Consider the following 20,843-nt stretch of genomic DNA (forward strand, 5'->3'; position numbering starts at 1 on the left):
TAATTCTGGGATAGCAAGAAGAACCCACTGAACATTCTTTTATACATGTTCCCTGAAGGCATGGTCTCCTATCCTGACCTGATCTCTGTGTAGCTCTGTGGCATGAAGGAAGGAGACAGAGGGTCAGAGGAGAAAGGGAACATTTTCTTTTTCTGCATGACGGCTGCTGGATCCCAGGTTCCACTTCAGTTAGATATGAGGATCTTTACTGCCTCCTGCTCCTTCCGCCATCCACCACAGGACATTAGAAATGTTCAATCATTGAAGAACTTGTCACCTGGAGCCACTGTGACTCAGTGGTTAGAGTGTTGGCTCACTCACCAAAGGGTTGCAGGTTCGATTCCCAGGCAAGGGCACGTACCTAGGTTGCAGGTTCCATTCCTGGCCCTGGTCAGGGCATGTGCAGAGGCAACCGATGAATGTGTCTCTCACATCAATGTTTCTCTCTCTCTCTCCCCCTCCTTTCGTCCCTTCCTTCCACTTTCTCTAAAAATCAATGGGAAAATATCCTTGGATAAGGATTAACAAAAAAACATTGTCAATGCCACTGTCAGGTCCCCACGCCATATCTGTCTCCCCTGCTGCTCCCCAGAACTCCACTCTAGACGGATGCCTCCCCTTCCCCCACACACGCTCCTGGGTGAACTTCCTCCCATATCTAACTCAGAACATCCTCCCGAGTTCCAGATCGATGGGTCCAGTGGCTTCCTGGGTATCACCACTTGAATATCTCAGACACTTCAACTTTAAAAGTCCGAAATCAAACTCGCTGTGTCCTTCACACCCTAACTTGCTCCCCTTCCAGGGTTCCCTGTATTTGTAAGAGCACCACAGGGCACCCACTTGCCTAAGCCAGAGATCTCAGGGTCCCCTTTGACTCCAGTACTCCTATATTTTACCCACAACCAAGAAATGTCAGTCCTTCTTCCACAAATCTCTCCATCCTGTCCATTTCTCTCCATCAGCACTGTTTCCACGCCAACACATCTACCATCACTTGCCTTTGGTAGCCCTGTAATAGCTTTCTGATCAGTCTTCCTGCCAGTCTTGCCCATCTATAATCCATTTTCTCCCTCTGCTAGCAGAGTGAGCTTTCCACATTACAAATAAATCAATCATTGCTTTACTCAAGGCATAAATACCTTCATTGTCATTAGGATGCATTCTCTTTAGTATGGATTACAAAGTACTTCACTGTGTGATCATCACCAACTTTCAGCTTCGCTCTCCTGTCAATGTCTCATTAATTTTACACCTCAGATCTATTAAACTTTTTAAAAAATTTCAAATTTTCTCCGTTATAACTTTGCAAGTGCTGATTCCTCTGACTGGAATACACTTTTTAGTTCCCTTTTTCAGACCCTTCTCAACCTTTTATCCAGCTGACTCGACTGAGCCTTTAGAACCTACATCTAAGTGCTACTTCCCCCGGGAGCTCTTCTGTGACCCCTATATTTGGTTATTATGCACCAGTATGTGTTCCCATACTTACCATGTTTCTCCCATCATAAGATTTATTGCCCTTTTCTGTAACTACTTGCTTAATTTGGGGGCTTTCCTGCTTTTCTCTTAGCACCTTGAAGGCAGGAGTTGTGACACCTTAATTATTACTCCTGCCTCAGTTTCCAGCATGTAATATACCTTTGCCAAGTTGATTAAATGTTACTTAACTTTGCTGAACTCCAGCTATAAAAATGGGAATAATGATATTTACTGCCCTATGTACTGTCATTGGCCTTTTTACAAACATGGCAATAGATGCCTAAAGAGGTGAGAACAGGTGCATAAGAGGTAAAATTAGAACCCAGGCCATCTGACTCCAGATCTTTGTTCTCCATCTCTATGCAATGCTGTCTCTCCAGGATGCAACTTTACAGGTAATTTTATAGACTGTTCACCTGCTTTTTCTACTCACCTGCAGTTTGCAAGCCATATATAAGAAAGAAGTGTTGCTGCTCTAGCCCAGCACACTGACAGCTCAGAATCGTGACAACCCCATCTTGAAAGCAAGAAAGGACACAGAAAGATCCCCAAAGGAAAACACACAAAACTGAAGTAGGAGAATCTGTAAGCTCGGTAGAGCAGAGGCCAAGCCGCCGTCCTGAGAGCCTGGATGCTTCATAGTGCGAGAGAAATGGACGCCCCTGGTCAACACACTGAGGGATCGAGAAGCGGTTTCAAAATGTGATCATTACATATTTCAATTGTATACTTAATAAATGGTTATTGAGATACATTTTATGCCAATAACTGTACTAGGCACTGGGTCTACAGCAGCAGTTCTTTGGTCCGGGGTTTGCTGTTTGCTAAGGGAGGCAGACTAGGAGACAGGCCATGTTAATGCATCGCCAGTGCAGAGCAAGCTTGAGTGGCGTGGGAGTTCGCGGGGGGACATCTCATAAGCTATTTAAAGAAGACATGTGGGGGGGAGTGATGTCTAAGATGAGACCAGAGTGGCTCAAAGAATATAACATTTTCCAGAAAGGATAGTGTAATGTCTTTCAGAAAAAGTAAAGGTGAGAAATGGTGGGGGTAATAGTGAAAAACACGTAGTTTGAAGATAGCAAGGGAATCTTGGCATCAGGTCTAGCTCTGCCAGTTACCAGCCGGTGACTTGAAGTCAGTCAGTTCTTGCTTTTACAACTAACTTAAAAAGTGGGCATAAAAATGTATACTTCATAAGGTTATTGTAAGGATCAAATGAGATATTATATTGTGAAGTGCAAAATACTGTAAAATTGAAGTACTGCTATTAAATGAAATAATGTAGACGACTAGCACTTAGCATAAGGCCTAGTATAGAGTAAATCCTCAATAAATGGTGATTGCTTTACCATTTGGAATCCCTGTTCCCTTCAGAGATGAGTTTCTAAAAAGCTAGAGCCACATGACATACACCACTTATCCCTCAGTGTCTCTCTTGCCTCTTTCTCTCCACTCTCATTTTCCAGAGCTAGCTGCCTTCCTTAATCAAGCTTTTTATTGCTGATGGTTTGTATTTCAATGTTTGCTTTCTCCCCAGTTAATATCTGCATGGCAGGAGAAATAGGGATTGGGAAATTAGGTGATGAGAAATTTGGCTCCAAAAACAAAGGAGGTTGAACTTTTGCTCCAGTATGATTAAAAAATCTGAAATTGGAAGGACTTTCCTGACCTCATAGTAGATTTATTTGTCATTTTTCCAAAAGTATAATTGAAAGATACCCTGAATATTTTCCCCAGTTTTATTGAGATATGATTGATTGACATGTAACTTTGTATAAGTTTAAGGTATAAATGTAATGACTTGATATATGCATATATGGTAAAATGATTACCACAATAAGTTTAGTTAATTTCCATCACCACACACATAGTTACGAATTCTTTTTTGTCCTTGATGAGAACATTTAAGACTTACTTTCTTAGAAACTTTCAAATATACAAAACCATATTGTAACATATAGTCATTACGTTGTACATTACATCCCAGAACTTATTTGTCTTATAACTGGACGTTTATATCTTTTGTCCACCTTCAGTCAATTTCCCAAACCTCCACCCCCACCTCTCTCCAGCAACCACAAATTTTCTCTCTGCTTCTGTGAGGGTGTTTGTTTGTTTGTCTTTTTACATTGCACATATAAGTGAGATCATAAGTATCTGTCTTTTTCTGTTTAGGACATTATTTTTAAGTGTCCTGATTCTTAATTTTATATGGCACATCACACTTTGTTTAAATACTTATTCCAATTGAAATAAGTTTTGAAGATTATATCCTAATTGGGTAAAAGTGACTTTTTTATGGTAACTCTATGTCCTTTAATGAAAATCTCAATGGCTTCTGGTTCTGTGTTGCTAAGGTATTAATTAGTGCAATGACTAAATTAATGCTGAGAGGGGTCTTGAAGCAGCTGAGAGGTTGGCTTGCAAAAAATCCAGGGAATAAAGTGTGGCCTCGAGTGACCCTGACACTACGGACCTGCTTATACGCTTTATGTTTTGTTCTTAGATGAGGGGAAACTGCAGATATTTTGTTCTATTTTTTTTCTTTATGGTATTAATCAGGAGGTGCCATGGTGTGTACAAATGAAGAATGCGCTTACAGCTTTCACTCCAAACAGGGCACAGCTCTTTTTGACCAACTCATTTCTCTTCATGGTGACTAGAAACAAGCTGACTCCATGGAGAGAAGCAGCAGCCCGGGCCAGCAGGCTGGCAAAGTCAGGTCAGAGAGGAGAGAGGCGGGTGCAGTTCAGGGCTGTGGCCAGCACTCTGAGGACCATGTTAGGTAGGAGCAAAGACTTTAGTATAAATAAATTAATAAAAGATAAAATTGTAAGGGCAGTGTTTTTCAACTTTATCAATTTTTTTTTTACCTTTTCCAAAGGTTCTGATATAATTTTCTTCATTATTGACTATTCTTACCTTTCTAGGAAGATTTCCTTCAGCGTTATTTTCTGTAGTTTCTTTTATGACAGTGATGAAGATTATTTTTTATTTAAAAACATAAAATAAGCACATTTAAAAAATATGTCTTTATTGATTTCATAGGAAGGGAAAGAGAGAGAGAGAGAGAGAGAAACATCAATGATGAGAGTCATTGATCGGCTGCCTCCTGCACGCCCCCGACTACGATCAAGCCTGCAACCTGGGCATGTGCCCGGTGGACCGGGAATCGAACCTCGATCTCCTGGATCCTAGGTTGATATTCAACTGCTAAGCCATGCCTGGCTGGGCTAAAATAAACACATTTAATATGCTTTTAAGAAGTCCCCTGCCCTGCCCTGGGAGTTTGGACATGCTCTCTTAAAGACATGCTCACCCTCCCTAACCTCTTTAATATCCACTTGAAACTGCCTGGATGAAACTTTGAAATATATGAAAATAAAGATTAAGATTTTATAATATAAGTACTGAAGCAAGATGTGTGCATCTCACTGCAGAATAAACTGCACAAGATAGACTTCTAAGGTTGTTGGATGCAACGGGGACACACATTGCTCCGGGATAAATGTCTCTTTATAAAAAGGGTCAATGTGCTCATAGATACAGGAAACAGACTGATGGTTGCCAGAGGAGAGGTTTCAGGGGCTGGGTGATAAAGGTAAAGGGACTGAGAAGCACAAGTTGGTAGTTATAAAATAGTCACGGGAACGTAAACTACAGCATAGAGAATATGCTCAGCAATTGTAGTAACTATGTATGGTGCCGGGTGGGTACTGGAAATATCAGGGGGAGCACTTTGTAAAGCACATGATTGCCTAACCACTATGCTGTACACCTGAAACTAATTCAAAATAATATTGAATGTAAATTGTAATCTAAAAATAACTCAGGGAAGTGGAGTGGTGGAGGGAATGAGAAAAAAAAAAGAGAGAGAACTCATGGGCATGAACAACAGTGTGGTGATTGCAGGGGTGGAGGGGGGGAGGTGGTGGAGGGCATAGAGGGGATGAAAGGTGATGGAAAAAATAAAATAAAATAATAAAATAAAATAAAAAAGGTCAATGTATTAAGAAATATTTCTGCCCACAGCTCTTCACAGGGTCAGGTTTCTGACCCCCTTGTTCCTCAGACTGTAAACAACAGGGTTCCACAGGGGATGATAACGGTGTGGCTCACTGAGAGCAGGAGGTCTTATTCTGCAGAATTCTATGACTTGGCTTGACGTAGGCAGTTGAGGCACAGACATAGAGGACAATGACCACAGTGGAGTGGGGAGGCAGAGGTGGCAAAGGCCTTCTTCCAGTCCTAAGCTGAAGTGAACTTGAAAATGAGGAGATTAAGAGGACATAGGAGATAAAGTTTACCAGGCCCATGTGGACCAGTATCACAAATAGACTGACAGCAAAAATTGATTATCTCCTTGATAGTGGTATAAATATAGGAGAGTTTCATGATAGGGAGGATATCACAGTAGAAATGACCGGCCACTCTGTGACAAAAAGGTAATGTAAATGTCACTTGGACAGCTGCCATGGCCAGGCCAATGCCAAAGGCCCCACACATCAGCTGGACACACACCTTCTTGTTTATGATGACTGTGTATCTCAGGAGGTAACAGATAGCCACATAGTGGCTGGCCCCATCATTATTAGCAGGAAGCAGTTGTTGATAACTAAGGTGACAAGAAAATTTTGGTAGTACAACCTGCTAAGGAGATGGACTGATTCTCGGATATGAGGCTGGAGAGCATCTGTGGAATGATGACCAGCGTGTACATTCTCTGAACTAACTGCTGTGCTCAGGAAGAAGTACACGGGCATGTGGAAGAAACAATCAAGGCAGGTGACGGTCATGAAGACGGCATTGGCAGCCAGGATTACTGTGTACAGTATGAGAAGAACCACAAAGAGGGTGATCTAGTGTTCATGGAACCTGGAGAATCCCAGGAAAATGAACTCTGTCACATCTGTGAGGTTCTTTCTCTGCATTCTTTAATTTCAGTGTCTGAAAACAATGTAGTCAACATGGAGCAATTCCCATCAGGACATGGACTCTAGAACAGTGATAGAGAAAAGGCATAGGGGACACAGACACACAAGTGAGCCTGATTCTTTGCTCCATTACCAAGAGGGTGCTGGCATAGGTCATGTGGCTACCTTATCCTACTCCTCCTTTTCAGTTTTTGCTCTCATTAATCTTCCCTTAAGCCTCCAGCCAAGGAATCACCAATAGGTGAGGACATGAAACATATCTTTTCAAGTTCTTAGCCTGAACATGTTGCATTTGCGTAGTAAAAACAACGTGCAAGTCATATAGGACCAGGGCCCATGCCATCCCAGCTTTCCCATTTCTCTCCCAGGGAACGTGTGAGCAGTTGGGACAACAAAGTGGGGGTGAGAGAGTTAGACTTACTGAGTAAAAATCACTGGTAGATAGCTGTCACTTAGGAAATCTTTCAGTGACAGTGTATATGGAGCCAAATTAATATCCAGGAAATTTGATCTTTAGGAATACTTTAATGGGAGTGGAAATGAGGTGTCCTGGGCTCAGCCTTGGTGCTCTAACAAACCATTGCAAATTGCTTTATTGTAAAAGTATAACAGGGACTTGATGATTTTGGGAAAAATAAATTAAGAAAAGGAAAAGCTATTGGAAAATAGAAAGGAGGGCCAGAAACACAACAGAGGTGGGACCTTGACTAAAAGAAAGAAGTAATTTCATTTTGGCAGAGGACATTTTAAGAATAAAAGAGTATAATATTTGATTTTGAATTGTTTGCTAAACTATATTGTAATGCAAATTCCCTCAAGGGCCCCCAATCTTTATTTAAAACTGCCACATGTATAATCTTCAGTTAGGTATTTGGAAGTGGAAAGATCTGGATGACAGCACAGTGCAGAAAAGGGCATCATATGGAAGAGGTGGTATCCAGACTGAGGAAGAAAAACTTGCTGGTAATGACTGAAAGAAGTACAAGGGCCTCTCCTGTCCCACTTCCCCCTTCCCTTCCCCCCAGGCAAGCACCCACAGCCTTTTCTAAAAATTTGTGAGGGACTCTGGGATTGCCACCATTTACTAAATGGCAGTTTGAACCATTTTACTTCAAGTTAACAGCAGCAGACCGGAGGCTTTAGGCACATCTAGGAAATTTCCACTTGGAATCTAAAAAACATTCTAGATTCTTAATGAATGTAGGTTCCTAAGAATCTAGAAAACAATCTAGAAAATGTCATAGATGTTCAAGACAGTACTCCATCATAAGAAATAAGGAGGCAAACATTTAAAGTAGAAATGAGCATGCCACTAATAATTAAAGCAATTTACATTAAAAGACCACTGAGATACTAATTGGATAGGTAAAGATTAAAGACAGTGACAGTGCAACTTGAAGCAGCTTTTTAGAAAGGAGAAGGTAGAGGGAGCTTCTGGTCAAGATGGCAAAGTAGGTAAATGCTGTTCACTACAGCTTCAAAATTTCAGCTAAACTACAGAACAACCATTATTGAGTATCACCTGAAGTCTAGTTGAATAGAAGTCCTATAACTAAGAATATCTGGAAGAAGCCATGTTCAGACTGATAGGAGGCTCAGTGATACTGAATGGGCTTGTCTGATACCCATATGTGGTGGTTAAAAATTGGTAGAGATATCTTGGCTGAAGAGGTCCCTTTTAGGAGTGAGGAGTCCCAGCCCCACACCAGGCACCCCAGCCCAGCATTCCAGTGTTGAGAAGAGAGGCCCCCATAACTTATGGATGTGAAAACCAGTGGGGATTGTGGCTAAGTAAGATGGAAAGACACTGGAGTCTCAGGCATTCCTTTTAAAGGGCCTGCACACGAACTTACTCCCTGATGAACTCACTTGCTCTGATCTCTGGTGCTGGTGCAGCAGCTCTAAAAGCACCTGGGGGCATATGAGGAGGAACTGAATTGTCTGGATTCAGGGCAAGGGCTGGAGGAACAGCTTTCTCCCAGACAGAAGTGCTAGCAGAGGCCATTGTTCCTTTGCTAAACCCTCCCTCTGCAGGCGCAGGTGGGCTCCATATCTGAGTCTACATAAACCCATCAATCTGGCTAACACTTCAATACTCCATGGTGCTTACCTGAGACCTCAACGTGCAGCCCCAACCAAATCACTTCTACTGGCTTTTTCACACAAAGTATTTGTCTTGGCTTGTGCTGCAGACTTTCCTAAAATCTCTCAAAGGTTCACAAACCCCAAGCACGCAATGTCTGGCCTCAGAGTGTCTGTACCACTTGTTAAGCAGCCCAGCACTAGTGGCAGCTGGCCTCAGTTCACACCTTAGCCTCTCCAAGCCTAGTACAAGTGCCAATCATCTGCATATTACTTTGTAGTTCATACCAAGTAGGCCTGGACAGGCCACAGGCAGTGATTGACCTTGGTTAGCACCTCCCAAAAGGCCCAAGAACCAACACATCCAGTGGCTAGCTTTAGACCACACCAGGGCACCACCCAACCATCTTCATAAATAACACACTCAAAGGGCAGACTCCATAGGCACCAGATCCTTGGTAAAGTAAACCCTGCTTTGTAGGTTTAGCCCCCATATAACAGCCTCTCTACTGTAGTCATGACCAGTCCTCACAACCAATTAGTGTGAGGGTCAATACCTCCTATTGATGTGTTAACAGCAATCAAGGCTCAAGTACAATAAGAGGGCACACATAACCCACACAAGGGACGCACCTGGAGCACCAGGCTTAGGTGACTAGGGAGACTATGTCACTGGGTGCCACAGGACAGCTACTACATAAGGCCATTCTTCTAAGATTGGGAGGCATAGGAGCTAATGCAGCCAAAATGTGGAGACAAATAAACATGTCCCAAATGAAAATGCAGAACAAAACTCCAGGAAAATAACTAAACACAATGGAGACAAGCAATCTACCAGATGCAGAGTTTAAAACACTTGTAATAAGGATGATCATTGACATCAGTGAGAACTTCAACAAAGATAAGAAACATGTATATGGAGATAGAAAACTTACCAGTCAGAAATGAAGACTACAATAACTGAAATTAAGAATACATGACAGGGAATCATGAATAGATTAGATGAGGGGTGGGGAACCTTTTTTCTGCCAAAGGCCATTTGGATATTTATAACATGATTCAAGGACCACACAAAATTATCAACTTAAAATTAGTTATGAAAAAAGATCTTAGATTTATTGAATTTTGAGTCCCACCTTCAGTTGCCTGGGCAAGGCCAGACCAAATGATTTCTTGGGCTGTATACAGCCCATGGGCTGGATGTTCCCCACCCCTGAATTAGATGAAGCAGAAAATTGAATCAGGAATATGGAAGATAAGGTACTAGAAACACTCAATCAGGAAAAAGAATCCAAAAAATGTGGATAGTCTAAGGGGCCACTGAGACAACAGCAAACGTAATAACATTTGCATCATAGGGGTTCCATAAGGAGAAGAGAGCAAGCAAAAATTGACAACATATTTGAGGAAATAATGATAGAAAACTTCTCTAGCCTGGCAAAGGAAATAGACACATAAACGCAGGAAGCCTCAATAGTTCCAAACAAGATAAACCAAAAGAGACTCACACCAAGACACATCATTATTAAAATTCCAAAGTTTAAAGACAAACAGACAACCTTAAAAGCAGCAAGAGAAAGGCAGTTAGTTACCTACAAGGGAGCTCCTATAAGTTTGTCAGCTGATTTCTCAACAGAAACCTTGCAGGTCAGAAGGGACTGGCACAAAATATTCAAAGTGATAAAAAGCAAGAGCCTACAAGATTACTCTATCCAACAAAGTTTTTACTTAGAATTAAAGGATAAAGAGCTTCCCAGACAAGAAAAAGCTAAAGGAGTTCATCACCACCAAACCAGTATTACAAAAAAAAAAGTAAAGGGTCTTCTCTAAGAAGAAAAAAGATTAAAAATATGAATTAAAAAATGGCAATAAATACATATCTATTAACAATTACTTTAAATGTAAATGGATGAAATGTTCCAATCAAAAGATATAGGGTGACTGAGTGGATAAGAAAACAAGACTCTTACATATGCTGTCTACAAGAGACTCACTTCAAATTGAAAGAAACAGAATGAAAGTAAAGGGATGGAAAAGGTATTTCATAGAAATGGAAACAAACAAACAAAATAAAGTTGAGGTAGCAATAGTTATACCAGACAAAATAAACTTTAAAACAAGAGACAAAGGAAGACTCAGCAATTCTTCTTCTGGGCATTTACCTGAAGAAACCCAAAACACTAATATGAAAAGACATATGCATCCATATGTTCATTGCAGCATTATTTACAATAGCCAAGATATGGAAGCAACCTTTGTCCATCAATAGATGAGTGGATAAAGAAGTGGTGCATATATACAACAGAACATGACTCAGCCACAAAAAAGAATGAAATCTTGTCATCTCCAAGAACGTGTGTGGACCTAGAGGGTATTGTGCTGAGTGAGACAGAGCAAGACAAAGCCATATGATTTCATTTATATGTGAGTTCTAAAAAAAGCAAACAAACGAAACAGAAACAAACTCATAGATACAGAGAGCATTTTGATGGTTTCCAGATGGGAGGAGTAACAGATGTTATACTGAGCAAAAAGGTCACTGATGACTTACTGGCCAGTTTCTGTAGAGTCATGGGCTGGTTACAGGGAGTAAATAAAGAACTTTGTTAACATGTTATTGATGAGAACAGCAATTTATATCTGTCTTTTCCCTTTCTTGATGAGCCTATTGTGATGAGTGACAAAAAGTGGTTAAGGAGATGTTGAGCCAGGAAAACTGTAGACAAATCTGGAGCATGGGAGGGGAAGAAAATACTAAATCTAATTGGGTAAGTAGAAATAAAAAATTCCTGGTATTTTAAATTCGAGTCTGAGAAATGCTGTCACCTTAAATCGGACACAGCTTTTTTTTAAGTATGCTTCGTGTAAATATAAAATTGCTTTTTAAAATAGATGATAAAGATATAGATAGGATGGCTAATGACCAGAGAATGTGAGCCAGGTACATAAGCCCAGGAAAAAAAAGGTGAGGGGGGAAAAGCAACTTTATTAATAGTCTATGGTGTACATTTGAATTGGATTAGACAGACAATGAAAGACTACCCTAAGACAAGATATATTTAAACTTGTCAAAACAAATGCAAATAGAAGGCCAGATCAAGACATGTAGGAGCACTGAATAATGCCAATTTTCAAAGCAATGCTCTTTCCATAATAGTATTTTTTTAAAGGAAAGGTGACTAATGTGTGAGAGAAGGGTAAGCATCCCTACTGGGGGAGCTATCGTTTGTCCTGATTGAAAAATTCAGCTACAGGGGAAACCTAAACCTTCCCTAATTTAGCACAAACAAACAAACAAAAAAACAAAGCCCTGCAGTAATTGGAATTCGCCCTCCATACAGTATACTTTTGTGGCTAGCTACATTTACTAGATTAGGTCATCCACTCACCTTGGTTTTTCCAAGTATTCTTCCACATTACTTTTTAAACCACATTACTCTCCAAGTCAGGTGTTCCGTTCCTTTGACTCCATCTGTTACCTCTCCAGGGATGTTTTAGCATCCCTTATAGGTTAAGGGCAATTGACCTTATCTCATTTTTAACCTGTCTCTCTTTGAAGTGCAGAATCATTCCAAAATTGTTACTGTAGAGAGATGTATGGCTCAAGGGCTGTTACTGTTCCTGGGGGTGAAGGAGGCCCCAGTGAAAGAGATGGAAAAGTGTGGGGTGTGGAAGTCAGTCACATTGCTAGTCCTGCGTGGTCTTCTTACATTCTTCTTCTTTTTTATTTTTTTTAATATACCTTTATTGATTTCAGAGAGAGGACAGGAGAGGGAGAGAGAGAGAGAGAAACATCAATGACGAGAGAGTCATTGACCGAGCCCGTAACCCGGCCACGTGCCCTGACCGGGAATCGAACCCTGATCGCCTGGATCCTAGGTCGACTTTCAACCACTGAGCCACACCTGGCCGGGCCTTACATTCTTACACAGAAGAAATCAGGTAGCAACAGATGCCAGTGTTCACCTTGGGAAGGAAGAAGTCCCAGAGACACTATGGAGCCAAAGAAGTGTGTGGAATGGGTAGGTCAGTTCCACCAGTGGAGATTGGTTGGGATGTGTTTTCAGCAGTCAGAACGTGTGTTGATGAACTTAAGGACAATTACAGCACCAGATGGCCACTTCTTTTTTTCTACTGGTGGCTTTTCTGTGTCCCTGCCCAGCCCTAAGTGACTGCAGCTGAGCATAGTCACAGCAGTCCTTCTACCAACCAAATCTGGGCCCTCTCTGTGGCTGAACCCTAAGGGCATTTCTGAGTAAGGAACACATGAGCAGATAATCATAAAAGCATGGTACAGAATGGAAAAGAGCTTTCAAAATGATTTATACAACCCAGAAGGATAAAAACCCCTTGGGAGAGTGAGAATACTAAAATGTGATTATGCATCACAATTTTAGTAATGAAGCCAATAGTCCTACTTGGGGAAAAAAGAAAAGTAAAACAGAGGAGAAAAGCACAATTTGAGAGTATAAAGGAAACACCATTTGCAAAGGAAAGAAATTATGACAAAAACCATGGGTACTTGTAAATCTTTGTAATAAAAATCTCTTCCTAGAAACAAAATCTATTTTAAAAATCAAAATATGCAAGGCAGGCTAAGCCTATGTAATTATATTTTGTGTGTAAAGAAATTGTGTTGTTAAAAAAATAATGACAGTATCTTTTGCCAGACTTTCTGTCCTGTTCTTTCCTTTCATTTCGTTTCCTTTTATTTTAATTAAAAGTAGATCTAGGGAGCCAGAAATGGAGGAGTTGACTTTTTTTTTTTTTAATCTTCACTTGAGAATATTTTGTCCATTGAATTTTCTAGAGAGAGTGGAAGGGAAGGAGGAGGGGGAGAGAGAGAGAAACATCAATGTGAGAGAGACACATTGATTGGTTGCCTCCTGAGTGAGCCCCAACTGGGGCTGGGGATCAAACCTGCAACTGAGGTACATGCCCTTGACCTGGAATCAAACTCCAGACCTTTCAGTCGTGGTCTGACGCTCTAACCACTGAGCCAAACTGGCCAAAGCTGGAGTTGACTTTTTTTCTTTTTTAATATGTCTTTATTGATTTCAGAGAGAAGAAGGGAGAGGAAGAGAGAGAGGGAAGCATCAATGATGAGTCATTGATCCGCTGCCTCCTGCATACCCCCTACTGGGGATCGAGCCCGAAACCCAGGCATGTGCCCTGACTGGGAATTGAACCGTGATCTCCTGGATCCTAAGTCAATGCTCAACTGCTGAGCCACGCTGGCCGGGATGGAGCTGACTTCTTAAGAAAGTGATGATTGCATGAACTATTTGAATAAGGAGAATGGTGACTTTCCTTTGGGACAGAAGCCTTCTCAGACCCCAAATAATCTACCTCCCTTCTTGAGTCTGTGAAATCTGTGTTATTTTCCGATTTTAGAGCATACCAGACAATTATGACTTATTTACAGTCCACGCCAAGAAAATGGATTGTCTTTTTTTTTTTTGCTAAAAAAAATAACAGAATCAAGGTGTCTTTCAAAGACCAGCCTTATTACATTTGTTTCACTGGACTCTGGATGAAGCACAAGGTACCACATTCACACTGAGCATCTCTGGCCCTGTTGGCTTTACCTTTAGAGGAGCTGCCCTTTAAACACTGATTTGGAAAGGACTCTCAGAGGAGGATTTCTGTTGCTTAGCTCTTATCTCTTGAATTAGTTTTCCAAGAGACTAACTCCAGACACAGCTGAATTAGTCTCTCATGGACTATGGGCCTCAGGACAGTTTATTAGTAACATTAGATCACTTTGCTTCTGGACCCTGTAGTTGTATGTGTTCTGATGTAGGTGACTTTACCGCAGCTCCAACTGTATTTTGGTACCTCTAGGTATCTCTCATATTGGGCTCACAAAAGAATGGCTATATCAGACCAAACATAAGTAAAAAATTCTGGAGCACAAACAGAGTTTAGTTTACTAGTTATGATTTACTTAGTCCTATCAAGGTGAGATTTGCAGGTGACTCAGGTTATGTTTTAGTTTTCCTTCTGTTCTTCGGGTGTTCTTGGACACCTACTCTTTCTAAGCAATAGAAAGTGCCATGAACACCTACAAAATCTTCACATTGCTTTCCCGATGTGAATTCATGTTGGTGCTCTCTAGGGAAGATAGGAGAAAATCTCTTTTTTACCTTCAGCTCAACTAAGTCTGAGTTAAGGCATATCCCAAACGCAAGGACATCACTAGTTTAACCTTAGACCTCTCCACAATTTCTCATATAAAATGTGGAGGAGACTTCAAGCCCTCTCATCAAGAAAAAGCTCTTTATAGACTTCTCTGGTAACATTAGGCCTGAAGTCATGCGGCTAAATTCTCTGGCCTGTTTTTCTGCGGCCACACACATAAGGACCAGATCCTTACTTGCACAAAGCAGTGGCGAAAATATTTCTTTTCTCATTAGAGATGACTCCATATTTTATTCACTTTTTACATATCTTGTGTGCTGCTTGTTCTACAGGTTCTACCAGCATTAGTGACAAGTGTGGGTAAAGTGGCAATTATCAAGATTTTTAACATGGACTCACTACCCAATCATGTTCCTATGTCATCATACCTTCAGGTCCTTCCATTTTTCTTTACAGATTCTGAATGTTCAAGTTGTTTTCTCTGTGACTTTTGCAGTTTCTTTGTTGTGACAACCACTGTATCTGAGAAAAATGTTCAAAGCAAGTTGCCAGAAATTCCATCTCTATTTTAAATGACATTAAAATGGAACACTTCTTTCTTCAGCTTTGAATGAGCCAGTGATAAAGTAAATATTAATAACCATAAAAAATATGACACATTCAAAAAAGAATAAACACATATCCTTCTCAAACTATTGCAAAAAATTCTAGAGGAAGAAAGGCTCCCAAGCTCATTTTACAAGACCATTGTTATCCTGATTTCAAAACCAGACCAAGACGCCACAAAAAAGGAATATATTAGCCAATACCCCTGATGAATATAGATGTAAAAATACTCAACAAGATATTAGAAAACTGAATTCAGCAATACATTTAAAAACATCATGCAACATAATCAAGTGGGATTTATACCTGAGATGCAAGTATGGTATAATATTCACAAATCAATTAATGTGATACACTATATAAACAAAATAAAGGATAAGATCATATGATCATATCAGTAGATGCAGAAAAACATTTGACAAAATCCAGGTCCATTCATGTTGGGAACAGAGAGAACATACTCAAATAATAAAGGCCATATATGACAAACCCACAGCTAACATCACACTCAATGGGAAAAAGCTAAAAGTGTTTTCCTTAAGATCAGAAACAAGAGAAGGATGTCTACTTCCATCACTTTTATTCAACATAGTCCTGGGAGTCCTAGCCACAGCAATCAGAGTAGAAAATAAAATAAAAGGCATCCAAATTGCAAAGAAAGAAGTAAAACTATCATGATTTGCAGATCACATGATACTACATATAAAGAACCCTAAAGATTTAACAATAACAACAACAAAAACTATTAGAACTGATAAATGAGTTCAGTAAAATAGCAGGCTATAAAATTAATATTCAGAAATCAGTTACAGTTTTTTACACCAATCATGAATTGTCATTAAGAGAAATTAAAAAACCACTCCCATTTACCATTGCATAAAGAATTAAAAAAACAACAACCTAGGAATAAATTTAACCAAAGAGGTAAAATAATTGTACTAAAAAAATTATAAGATGCTGAAAAAAGAAATTGAAGGAGATACAAATAAATGGAAGTATATACCATGCCCACAGATAGGAAGAATTAGCATAGTTAAAAAGTCCATACTACCCAAAAGTAATGTATAGATTCTGTTTAATCACTATCAATACCAATGGTATTTTTTTTTTTTTTTACAAAACTAGGACAAATATTCCTAAAATTTGTATGTAATCACTCCAGACCCCAAATAGCCAAAGCAATATTGTGAAAGAAAAACAAAGTTAGAGGTATTATGCTACCAGATATCAAATTACACAGTGAGTTTATAGTAATCTAAGTGGCAGGATAGTGGCATAAAAACAGTCATATAGAACAATGAAACAGAATTGATAGGACAGAAATAAACCCTCCCCTATAAGGTCAATTAATCTATGACAAAAAAGGTGATAATATACAGTGGGCTAAAGACAATCTGTTTAATAAATGGTGTTGGGAAAATTGGACAGACATTCTAAAAATGAAACTAGACCAACTTCTCACACCATATACCAGAATAAACTCAAAATGGCTTAAAGACTTAAAAATGTAAGACCCCCAAACTTAAAACTCCTAGAAGAAAATATAGGCAGTAAAATCTCTGTCATTGATCTTAGTTATATATTTTTTTCTAAAATATCTCCTTGGACATTTAAAACAAAAAAATATTAACAAATGGGACTACATCAATTTAAAAAGCTTTCAGACAGCAAAAGAGACCATCAGTAAGGTGAAAAAACCACCTACTGATTGGATGAAGCTATTCACCAATGATACATCCAATAAAGCAGAAATTTTCAACTAGTGAGCCACAAGAGTTTTTAAAACATACAATACTTGACTATTTAGTAAAGGGCAGTGACCTCTTTTTTTTTTTTTTTTGATTGTCAAATAAAAAAGTTACTGCAGCCAACAAAACAATAGCCATCTGGTATGGAAGAATCAAAATTATACCTTTTTTTGGTCAGATTGACAAAAAAATATATTTTTTGGTGTGCTGCAGAATTTTAATAATTATTTTATGTGTGCCATGAGATAAAACGGTTGAAAATCTGTGCAATAAAGGGTTAATATCCAAAATTTATAAAGAACTCATACAATTTAACACCAAAAAGGAAAAAAAAAAGAAAATCCTATTAGAACATGGGCAGAGGACCTGAATAAACATTTTTCCAAAGAGGGCATATGAAAAGACACACAACATCACTAATTATCAGAAAAATGCCTTAAAACCACAATGAGATAGCACCTCACACCTCTCAGGGCGGCTAGCATCAATACAGCAGCAAACAACACATTTTGGAGAGGGTGTGGTGACAAAGGAACGCTTGTGCGCTCTTGGTGGGATTTCTTTAATTAATTGATTAATGATTTTTTATTTTTTAATCCTTACCCGAGGATATTTTCCCACTGCTTTTTAGAGAGAGTGGAAGGGGAGAGAGACACACATCGATTGGTTGCTTCCCACACATGCCCCGGCTGGGCCTGGGGTTCTAGCCTGCAACCGAGGTATGTTCCCTCGGCCAGAATCGGACCCGAGACCCTTCAGTCCGCAGGCCGACGCTCTAACCACTGAGCCAAACCAGCCAGGGATGGGTGGGATTTCAAATTGGTTCAGCTGCTATGGAAACAGTGTGGAAGTTCCTCAAAAATTAAAAATACAATGACTAGCTTGGCCGGGCGTGGCTCAGCGGTTAAGCGTCGACCTAGGATCCAGGCGATCGGGGTTCGATTCCCGGTCAGGGCACATGCCCGGGTTGTGGGCTCGATCCATGACTCTCTCATTATTGATGTTTCTCTCTCTCTCTCTCCCTCTCCTTTCTTCTCTCTGAAATCAATAAAGATCTTTTTCTTTAAAGTATGCACCATGCTTGTTTCACTCAATATTTTATTTTTGTCTGGCATAATGCCTGGCATAGAGTTCTTGCTCAATAAATAATTGAATGAATGGGTAATGCCACTTGAGAGTACACTGGGTTCATTTCTAAAAATCTGTTTTAGGTTTCTTGAAAGAGGGGGCTGTTAAGTCAAGATAATCTACTGTGGAGCACTAATAGTGTTAGGGCAAAGGACATGTCAACACGCTTTCTATGGAAATATGTGCTATATGAGAAGAGACTGGTCTTTCTAATCCTCACAGTACAAGTGCATGGGAAGGAGGCAAACATTAAGGAAACATAAAGCAAGCCTTGAGTCGAGATGGCAACCGGGAACTAATTTCCTACATTGCTAAAGCAACTGTCTAACCAACTTGACTTTCTGAGTGGTTTTTACCTCACCAGAGAGAGAGCGAAATGTTCTTACGAAGCCTCTGCAGCTCCATTTAAATACCTCAGCAAATCCCGGATCCCACCTGCCGGTCCCTTCTCACCCCATGGCTCCATTACAGAGTTTCTAGATTCTACCCTGCTTCCTTGTGCCTACTGCGTGCCTTTCTGTCCTCCCTGGGTGGCGTGTGAAGTAATCACTTTGGTCATCATTCTGAAGCTTTGCCAGACGCTCTCTTTCCAGTTGCCTTTGACTTCACATCCCATTACTTGAGGACCAGCCGGCCTGTTTCCCATACACAGCCGAATTCTCTTTGGGTCCTTGCTTCTCTGAGAAGGCACCTTATATCTGTTGAAGATGTGCCATGAACTATGCTCCATGGTTTTTATAATAATGAAAGTAATTAATAATAACATCTGAGATTTTTTTTGTAGTGTTCTAATTAGGATGCCAGTTGCTGTGCTAAGAGTTGTCTGTGAAAGGTAAGCAGGGACCAGGTGACATTAAAGGTTTTAAATTATATCCTGTGTGAGGTGGAGATTCTTAGGGGGATTTAAAATTTTTTTTATCTTTATTGTTGAAAGTATTACAGATATCACAGATATCCCCCTTCCCCCCTCATTGAGCCTCTCCCCCCTGCTCCCACCCCCCGCCCCAGGCCTTCACCACACTGCTCTCTGTGTCCATGGGTTGTGCACATATGCATGCAAGTTCTTTGGTTACTCTACCCCCCCCCCCCCCGCCTTCCTGGGAATTCGTGTGAGCAACATTCTTGATATCCTCAGGACAGTATTATGAAAATCAAGCATTGGACGGTACTACTGGGAGTTTTGAGGGGGAAAAAAAGGGCACGTTTGCCTTCACACACAATGATTGCCAACGTTTATTTCCTTTTAGTTTTCATACTGCTTTTCCTAGTTTTATTCCCCACCTCTTTCCTAGAAATCAGCTTCTCAGCTATTGCTTACTTATCTCCTTATAGTTTTCTCCCTGGCATAACCTCAGACCCCTTTTAGATTGATTTGTAGCTGGAAAATCAAGCAGTAGCGTTTACATTGCAATTCTACACACATTTTCAATTGTTAATAAAATTATTATTAGTAGCTTGTAAGTGTTGCCACTGCTCCACTCATCGAGTGCTCTGGCTCTGTGATATATCTTTTTAGTTACTAAAATGTTTCCCTCCTCATATTTTGCAACCTGATTTTTCTAGAACACAAAACACCAATTTTCAAATAAGTAGATATAATAAAAAATGTTTGGGACTATGACAAGCACTGTGAATGGTATTTACTTCCAAGCAAATGCAGGTGACATGATACAGCATATATATATTTTTATTAGGCACACATATAGACAGGAAATTCAAAGAAGAAAGAGCTCCAGGTACAGGATCTATTGCCCCGTTGCCTTGAGAAGATCTCTTAGCTGTTGGTCATTTTATTTCCAAGTGCTCTTGTTGACTCAATATTTCAGCCCCACAATTAGAGGCTTGATGACTACACCTCCCTTCACCTCATAGTTCAATCCAGGATGTCGGGATTGAGGGTGGAGCCCTGATACACAAACAGCATATCTTCTGCAGTCAGCCAGCCATCCTGCATGTACAGATTCCCAGGCTCTCCCACAAACGACTGGCTCTCCTCAAATTTTCCTCCACGGGAATCCTGTTCCTGCCCCAGGGCAATCTTGGGGTGAGCTCCCACAGAATAACACTGCCTCAGGCCCTTTCTCACCAGAGGCTTCCGATTGACCCCAAATTCAGCAATGCCTGAGGAGGACTCCCAGGTGGTACAGATGTGCACCAGGGAGAGGACTCCTCCATAAGTCTGAAGGTAACTGTGGTTCTTTCAATGTACAGAGTGTGCTTTCCAGCTCTTTCTTTTTTTATTTATTATTATTATTATTTAAAAATATATATTTCTATTGTCCGCCTCTTTCTTTAAAATCATTATCATTGTCTTGGATGCTGTAGGAGAAGAGGCTATAGGCTCAGGAGAGGTCACTATCGGCTCAAAAACACAACATAAAGTTCTGCAGAGGTTTCTCAACCTCTGTGATCAAGTTCACGTGATCACCAGAAGGTTCTCTAGGGAACACAAACACCTTCCCACTGAGGCCTGTGAAATAGAGAAATATAATGACCTTCTTCATAACTATCATATTCCAAGTCTTTTCTTATCTCATACTCCGTGACCATCCCCTCACCACCCTATCTGTCTGAGCAAAGGCTTTCAGGAGAATGGTGAGGGGAGAGACCCATAGCAACAGCTCCTTCGTGTGCTGGGCCTAGGGTCTTATAGCAGCAGCAGTCCCCAGAATGAGGAGACAGACAGCAGAGTGGTTGTCTACCCCGCTTTCAAGATTCA

The 20,843-nt window shown here is 40.3% G+C and overlaps 1 protein-coding gene and 1 pseudogene across 2 annotated transcripts; both read right to left on the reverse strand.

Annotated features, from left to right (window-relative positions):
- Nucleotides 1-5,494: 5,494 nt before the first annotated feature.
- LOC308548912 (putative olfactory receptor 10J6 pseudogene) lies at nucleotides 5,495-6,416 on the reverse strand (annotated as a pseudogene). Its single transcript has one exon. The product of its transcript is annotated as a putative olfactory receptor 10J6 pseudogene (transcript).
- Nucleotides 6,417-19,997: 13,581 nt separating this feature from the next.
- APCS (amyloid P component, serum) lies at nucleotides 19,998-20,637 on the reverse strand (the record flags this gene model as incomplete). The annotated part of the gene is given in 5 exon segments (XM_081121908.1): nucleotides 19,998-20,287; nucleotides 20,290-20,349; nucleotides 20,409-20,466; nucleotides 20,470-20,487; nucleotides 20,491-20,637. Coding segments are annotated over 5 exon segments (573 nt in total).
- Between the last annotated feature and the right edge of the window lie 206 nt (nucleotides 20,638-20,843).

This window comes from Miniopterus schreibersii, assembly GCF_964146895.1.
Source record: "Miniopterus schreibersii genome assembly, chromosome: 19".
NCBI classification, from domain to species: Eukaryota; Metazoa; Chordata; class Mammalia; order Chiroptera; family Miniopteridae; genus Miniopterus; species Miniopterus schreibersii.